General features: G+C 44.6%; 1 protein-coding gene across 1 annotated transcript; it reads right to left on the reverse strand.

Annotated features, from left to right (window-relative positions):
• Positions 1-452: 452 nt before the first annotated feature.
• On the reverse strand, positions 453-6,773 carry sdhaf3 (succinate dehydrogenase complex assembly factor 3). The gene is made up of 4 exons (XM_023809725.2): positions 6,674-6,773; positions 6,456-6,533; positions 6,147-6,355; positions 453-653 (listed from the first exon to the last, which is right to left on the reverse strand). The coding sequence occupies exons 3-4, from the start codon at positions 6,321-6,323 to the stop codon at positions 453-455; spliced, it is 378 nt and encodes a 125-aa protein (XP_023665493.2). The 5' UTR covers positions 6,324-6,355; positions 6,456-6,533; positions 6,674-6,773.
• Positions 6,774-7,761: the final 988 nt, after the last annotated feature.

A 7,761-nucleotide genomic window follows, 5' to 3' on the forward strand; every position in this document is an offset into this window, starting at 1 on the left:
CATCTCCGACTGGATTGCTTCTGTTAGACTGCTTATTGCTCCATCTTATTCCCAGGGCACGGTCCCGTCAACCGAGACACGGCAACGTCTGGGTTCGAGCATCCCTCCTACTGCCCCCCCAAGCTAGTCCTGCAACACGAGGAGCCAAATGTGAAAAGTTGCTGTTTCTTACCCTCACAAGGACACCTTAATGTACGAATTGACCTCTGTGTCTCTATTGCCCCCCCCCATCTTAAATGGGCAAAAAGAAACTGGCCGATGCCGCAGACGATGCCGTTCCTTCGGCCTACCTCCTCTAATGTGATTACAGCAGCTTAACTGCCTGCTCTTGAGAGTGGCTCCACAGCGGCTTCTCAGCTGGGCGTGTCTCTGACGAAGAGCGGTAGCCGTGGGGATGAATCACAGGGACTGACTTCAACCACCCCCCTCCCCCCTGACCCCCCCCCCCCACCCTACTTATTCAAACTGTCCCCCTGGATGCTGAACTGGCGATTGGACTTGGTGGACTCCAGCATGAGTTCGTAGAGCTGTCCAATCTGCTGGTCCTGAAGCTGCGAGAGCTGCTCCGCTGACAGGTCCACCCCGTACTTGCCGACGTTCGCCTCCCTCCCGGCTGATTCCAGGACCTGAGACTGCAGGCCGTCCTTGTAGTTCTGTGCGGACAGAGAGTCAGAGGGGAAGGAGAGAGGCATAAGGAAACCCTGTCACGTCACCGGCCCAGGACACAGGTAAACCACCCCAATGACGGTGAACTGGCACAACTATCAGGAGTATGGAACGGTGGGATCATCACGGTATATTGACCGCTCCCGTCGATAAGCTAATAGCACAACATCGCCCCCACAATTGGAAACCGGTGAAACCACCACATGTCAAGACGAATTTAATTTAAGAACAACGCGAAATCGCAAGCCGACTGCAGCTTTTAGCGGAGTGTGGTGGAATTGGCCGGATCACTGGGAGCTGGGAACAGCTGCAGCAGGATCGGGAGCCTTAATTGCAGATAATGGAGGCGGCGACCCCAAACTGACCCACATTTCCCAGCAGGCACTGCAGCTTCAGGCCACAGTACAGTTACAAACAGCCTGGCTCTGTGTGTGCTTGGGGGGGGGGGGGTCATTGTATATAATGATACAAATGTAGAGATCTGAATCTCACTCCAGAGCAATACTGAATTCAACGTTATCCCTGCTGCATCTCTAAAAAAAAAATATTCTGTGAATTACTGCATGACAGGGAGACTAATTGTTTTATTGATGACTTATTTATACTGTCACCCACAGTGGGAAGTACTTCGCACTGGCAAGTCAGGACACACTGCAATCATCACTGCAGTTGTGTGTTTTCCAGATTTTTAGGTTTCTTGAATTGTGCACGCCCTCCAGACCCCCTCCAGTCAGAGTATACCGTTGAGTAGTTTGGTGGAGTTTAATTTGTATTCATATGGGAACCTGGAGATTCATTCATTCACAGAGTACTCAGAACCAATTCCATTTCAGATGCCACAAACTGCCAGTGACAGGCATTTTGTGGACCTGTAATCCCATTAGCTCTAAACGTCGTTGGGGGGGTTTACGCATTTCTGCAACTTATGTCAACGGTAGGGTGCTACCGTACACGATGAGGGTACATTTAAGAAGCGGTGCGATTGGTACATGTGTGTAGTTTTTTAAATGTGCAGAAAAACTGTGGCTTGCTGATGTAACGTAAGGATCGCAGTCGGTGGCTAAATGTGTGAAATTCGATCTGATGAAAGGTTTCATTGTGCGGCTAAGGAGGCCACAGTGAAGAAGCTGTGGATTTGATGATCACACGCCTCACCCCGCATGCTTCAGATTGGCAGGTGTCCACGTTTGGTCTCCCTCACAGAATCCCAGGAGCCCCACGGGGACTGGAAACGCAAAGCCATTATGCTGAAGGTCTCCCAGCCTCCAGCCACATCACCATGCTGCCCCCGGGGGCATTTCAGCAAAACGCGGTTTCATTTCCATACAGCTGATTTTATTAAGGAGAGAGGATTCCCCTCCCTCCCCCCCCCCTGCAATCCACCCACCCAGGTGTAACTGGATTAGGGTGAGCATTTGAAGCTTGTAATCATATTTAGGGGCAGATCTGTCTGCCTCTTCCTGGTTATGTTGTCCTCCTGCAACTCAGGGGCCAATGAAAATTCAACATGGAGTAATTCACTACCTCCCTGTGTGTAAAACATGAAGTTCTGTATGAATATTTCGGCTGTTTGTGCACTTGGTCCTGGAGGAATATTTGATTTGAGGTCAGCACTGAGAATTCAGTGCCTCATTCCCTTTACATATATTTATTAAATATCATAATATAAAACCATCCCTGTCTTTCCGAAATACACAATTGTTTGAATAACTGTAAGAAAGTGGCTAGACTTGGAATCAGCAGAAACCATTTAATAAATCAATGAAGAGTTAGTTTTGCTACGTCTGAGATAAAATTCAGCAATTTAATCTGCATCCATTTGCTAAATGAATCTGGGTCCCTGAAAACGGCAAGTTATTATGGAAAAATAACTGATGGCTTCTCAAAACATGAACTTGTGAATATGTGAGGTGCCACGACGAGAGAGGATTTAACCGCATGGCAGAGAGACGTAATGAGCTGCTCTTTCATTAGATTATTTGGCTTCAGGTGGAATGGCAGCATTCTTCATGACTTCTAATGAAGAACAATTTCCAGTGATATGGTTCATCAGTCAGCCACAGGTAAACACTTTGTCCTAAGTGATTCTCCGTTACAGGCTGTGGGAATCCCGGGGCATACCCCAGCTGACACGGGGCTGGGGGGAACCCGAGGCATACCCCGGCAGGCACGGGGCTGGGGGGAACCTGGGGTATGGAATGTTTGCACACTGCAGGGTGCCCTTGCGTGGGATGTCTGCGCACTGCAGGGTGCCCTTGCGTGGGATGTCTGCGCACTGCAGGGTACTATTGCGTGGGATGTCTGCGCACTGCAGGGTGCCCTTGTGTGGGATGTCTGCACACTGCTGGCTACACACGCTATCACTGTGGATGATTTAGAGACTCCGTTTCTTCTTACTGCATATTTTCAGCCCGCAGGAGAAAACCCACTGGAACATGGGGAGAAACTCACCCACCCACACCCACACACCACGGTATGGGGGTGCACAGGGCCCCCATGTTTTAATAATCTCTCCACAAACCAATCCAAGAATGGCCAGGTTATGCTGTGGAACGCACCACGCAGCTACTTGAGGCTTGCTCCCAGAACAGGTTTTTGCTCCCGGAACAGGTTTTTGCTACCAAAACGGATTTTTGCTACAAAAACAGGGTTTGTTTTAATTCTTGGTGTTTTTCAGGTGGCTTTGTATGGGTCCATTTGGGTTTTTTTTTATAGAATTTTCAGATGCTTGTATTACGATTTAATTTCCAAGCGCTTATTGACAAGAAACACTTGCTCTAGCTCCAATTAGAAATCCAATAAATTATGTATTTCTCTGAAGTGCCCTACAGTGCCCTTCAGGGGTTTATATTATTATGAGGCATCTTATTATGGGCTGTCTGTGTGTGACCACTATTCACACAGTTTATCGGAGCGTTTTGGTGGTTAAATGAGATTTGGTGACCGGGGGATATATTACAACCTCACTAGGATACCATGACTTGCAGTCAAACACAAGTGATTTTAAACGTTACTTGCAGGCCCTAAGAAGGGGCAGCATGCATGATTTTTAAATGCAAATAGTTCAGCACCATTTTCATAGTATAACAAATGTATTGTTTAAATGTGTTCAAGTTATATGAAAATAACCGAGCATTTTCACTCAAAATTGAGGACATCTTGCGTTGCACAGTATTTAACGTATTAACGTGTTCGTTTATCTGGAAGAACAACATTATAAAACATTAATGCTCTAAATACTGCCACCAAGTGACCAAAAACAAGAATACATCCGTTTCCTTATTTCTTATCGACAACACCTAGATGTAACACCTAGGCCTGGACTGGCCATCTGGCACACCGGACAAAGGGGTTGTGGGCCAGCAAAATTCAGGACCTCCCCTCCTGACTGGCAAAATTAATCATGGGTATGTATGTGTGGGGGGCCTGTCCAGGGCTGATTTTTAATCCCACTCCAGCTCTGAGTAGATGCGTACTTGGGGTGGACAACACAACAGAAACGCCTAACAATATATTAATATCAAGGACTTAAGATGCAGAACCAGCCGTTTGCTTCAGTCCTTGCTGTTATGCAAGTCCTAAACTGTGTATAGTTGGGGATACTCCGTCTCTGAAGCTTGAAGGGGTGGAAATCTATTTCAGGGCTATACTACTTCCCAAAAAGGCTCATTGTTGTGGCAAAGCCCAGGTAAGGTGTCTGACCTCAGCTTGGTCCTCATGACACCACCCTTGTTTAACAGGGTGTTGGAGGTTTTATCTTATAGCACGGGAACGTCGCGAGGGAGCAGCTGCTGCTCTGCAGGCTCCTGTAAATGGCCACAAACTCTTGGCTGCTTTACGCAACTTGCAGAGTGGTCATCATAACTAATGTCTCCCAATGGACTGCTACCCATACGGGCAGAAATTGTGGGATGTAGGCATTTTTCATCTTTCCAATCGTAAATCACCTCTGGATGAATAAAAAAGTGTGACAATGACTCAGAGACCATATTACCTTCCAGGTTCTCTCTTTGTCCATTAGCCTTGGACACAAGCGGATTCTGAATGGCAGCTTTGCCAGAAATCACATCTTTTTGAAGCCCAAGCAATGTGTTTGATGTACAGCATTGGGTCACAGCTTCTATAGCAATTTTAAGGCTGTATTTATGTGGTGCTCAGCAAACATTGAATGAATGAAAATGCCCCCCCTCCCCAATCATGAATATCCCCCCGGTTTGGCTGTGCAGGTCACTGTAGTGACCACCTATTCCTGCTGGGAAGTGACCACCTATTCCTGCTGGAAAGCTTAGACTTGTGTCACCGTTCCTCTTAGCAGTTTGTCCATATTTGGCAAAGATCTACAGAGACTAAGTGGAACGGCTGCCAGCGTGGTGCACTGATAACACAATTAAGACCAAGGAGATCGTGGTGGATTTCAGGAAAAGGAAAACTGACATTAAACCACTTTAAATCAGAGGGGACTGTGTGCAGAGAGTGTCAGAAAAATATCATCCCCCAAAAACTGCTGGTGTCATCCTATTGCTGTTCCATTGAGAGCATTGTATGCTGCTGTTTGTGTGTGTGGTTTTCCAGCCACACAACAGTGCAGAGGAAATCACTCCAGTGGATTATAAAGACTGACCAGAAGATCATCGGCTGCCCTTTACCCTCTCTGGATGAACTGCACAGCTCTCGCTGTCTCAGAAAAGCGGAAAACATCCTAAAAGCCTCCTCACATCCCGCTCATGACTTATTCCAACTGTTGCCATCAGGCAAAAGATACATGAGCATCAAAACAAGGACTAACAGACTGAACAGTAGTTTCTACCCTGTCGCTATCAGGGCGCTGAATGACAACTAATCACCTTCATACAACTTGAGTACAATAGATACAATCATGTGCAATATGTCTTTTATGTGCAATATGTCTCGTGCAGTATGTTTTTAATATAATTTATTGTATAATTCTTTGAGGCCGCAAGGACTGCACCTAATTTCGTTGTACATATTACAATGACAAAGATATTCTGATTCATTGATTTTTGAGACAATTCCCCTGGATACGTGAAACAATTTTGTGTTTTTTTTGTAACCAAATGCACCTGAAAGTCTGGAATCTGTTCTCTTAGGAACTCATGACATGCTGTTTTGGGCTCATATACTTCCACTGCTGTCATCCACCATTTGGAAATAACTGAACAAGATCAAATAGTGAAAAAATTAACTTTCTTTTTAACAAAAGAACTTCCCAGTCAGATCATGAAAGTACATCTATTTATCTAGCTATCTACGGTAACCGTTTTTATATCATTTAAATTTATCACGTCTAAGTTCTGCCACATGATCGACTATAATTTTGTTATATTGCATGTCGTCCCCTGGGTTTTCATAAGTCCCTTGTTTAGTGAGGCTGTCTTCTTTTTCGATACGTTTAAAATCAGCCTTTAGCGTTACTGGAAGCCAGTAGATTTGTATGAATATGGTCACGCGGTCAGGCTTACCTCCCACTCCCGCATAAAGCTTGTGACCTCCTGGGGCCTCGCCGCCTTGTGCCTCCTAAACTCGTCCTTTACGTACTGGTCCCCGAGAGCCCGCAGGTCCAGGGGCATGAAACGGTGCAGTAGGAGTATCCGCTTGTATAAGGATCGGACCTTTAAAACGTGGCTCGGACCTGCCATAAGGACACTTCACACGCGTGCGACGATCCGGCCTGCAAAGTACCATTGGAGGGAGGAGAACCGGCATGCTGACAAGGAGCTACACTTAGACATCACACCGCATTTCTTCATAATAAAGAGCTCTTAGCTCACCTACGGTGCTGCCACCGGGTTCAGGCAGGGAACGGTGGAAGTAATTTGCACTCCCGAAATATCACTGCACAGACACCGCTAGTGAAAACATGTAAGCATATAAGCCATATAAATAGCAGTAAATACGACAAAAACATATTTAAACGGAAGTTTAAAGCTTTCTGATTGACATGACTGAACGATCAAGTTTAAACAGTAAAATAAGTCACCGAACTTACCCTTCCCTTAACCCAGGACACTTTGCAGTCCATTGAGCACCATAGATATTTTGGCTGTATGTTGAGTGTGGGTGAAGTCATACTGCCCCCTAGCAGCAAATAAGAGTATTACATCTACACTACCCCCATATTACACAGCGTACACTGTACATCCAACTGCACAGGATTTAAAATTCAGTGACGGATTGTCATTATTAAAACACATCCTGATGATATAACGGTTGCAATTCTTATAATAGCAAATACTGTACCGTGCACAATAAACGGTAACAACATACACACACTTACGGAAAAAACAAGCCTTAGCCAATAAAAACGAGTTATTTAGCAATGAAGAAAGCTATACTTATAATGCTGTATCTCTAAAATACGTTTTGTTCACCTTCAGACTGATATATAATTCATTTGGCTTTTGACCATAGACTGAAAAACCGCTTATTGCAAATTTCCATTGCTTTGAAGCGTCTCTAAATAATTTAATTGCTAACCACGTACACACACTATACGTAAATAAGGTGGAATAAATTTCATAAAACTTAATGACCAGAGGTATACAAATGCCTTATAGTCCTTTATTCTGGTATTAACAAAATCCATTGTTGTATTTTGCTGTAGCATTTTGTTCCTATTGGCTGTATAATGAAAACGAATGACCATATAAAGATATGCAGTCTGCTATATCCATGGCATGAACTCCGGCCACACAGAGGTGAGAGTGACACAGTGAGCCAGTGCAGATGCTAATGCTGGACAAAAGCACAAGGACGGGACAGTCAGTCTTGGTCCTTGTATTAAAGATTGGATTCTCTCAAAGACGGCATATCCTTAAATTATAGGTTTAATTGTAAAACGACTTTCTGATTTTTTTTTTTTATGGTTGATATTGTGCAAAATAAAAGTACATGGTTCCAACCATGTACTTTTAAGTACATGTAGTTTTAGACTTAAATAAAAACCAATTTAAGTAAATCTGGACTCACACAAAAAACAGATGCATAGAGTCTATGGAAGCATTAATGTAAAAATTACAGGAATATTTGGCTTATATGTGTTTTGGTATAATGTGTCTTGAGATCATGCAGACAAAC

This window comes from Paramormyrops kingsleyae, chromosome 23 (assembly GCF_048594095.1).
Source record: "Paramormyrops kingsleyae isolate MSU_618 chromosome 23, PKINGS_0.4, whole genome shotgun sequence".
NCBI classification, from domain to species: Eukaryota; Metazoa; Chordata; class Actinopteri; order Osteoglossiformes; family Mormyridae; genus Paramormyrops; species Paramormyrops kingsleyae.

Coding starts and splice junctions, on each gene's coding strand:
- sdhaf3 (XM_023809725.2), bottom strand. CDS start 6,323: ATGGCAGGTCCGAGCCACGTTTTAAAGGTCCGATCCTTATACAAGCGG. Junction 654..6,146: donor GCTTTATGCGGGAGTGGGAG/GTAAGCCTGACC, acceptor CTGTCCGCACAG/AACTACAAGGACGGCCTGCA.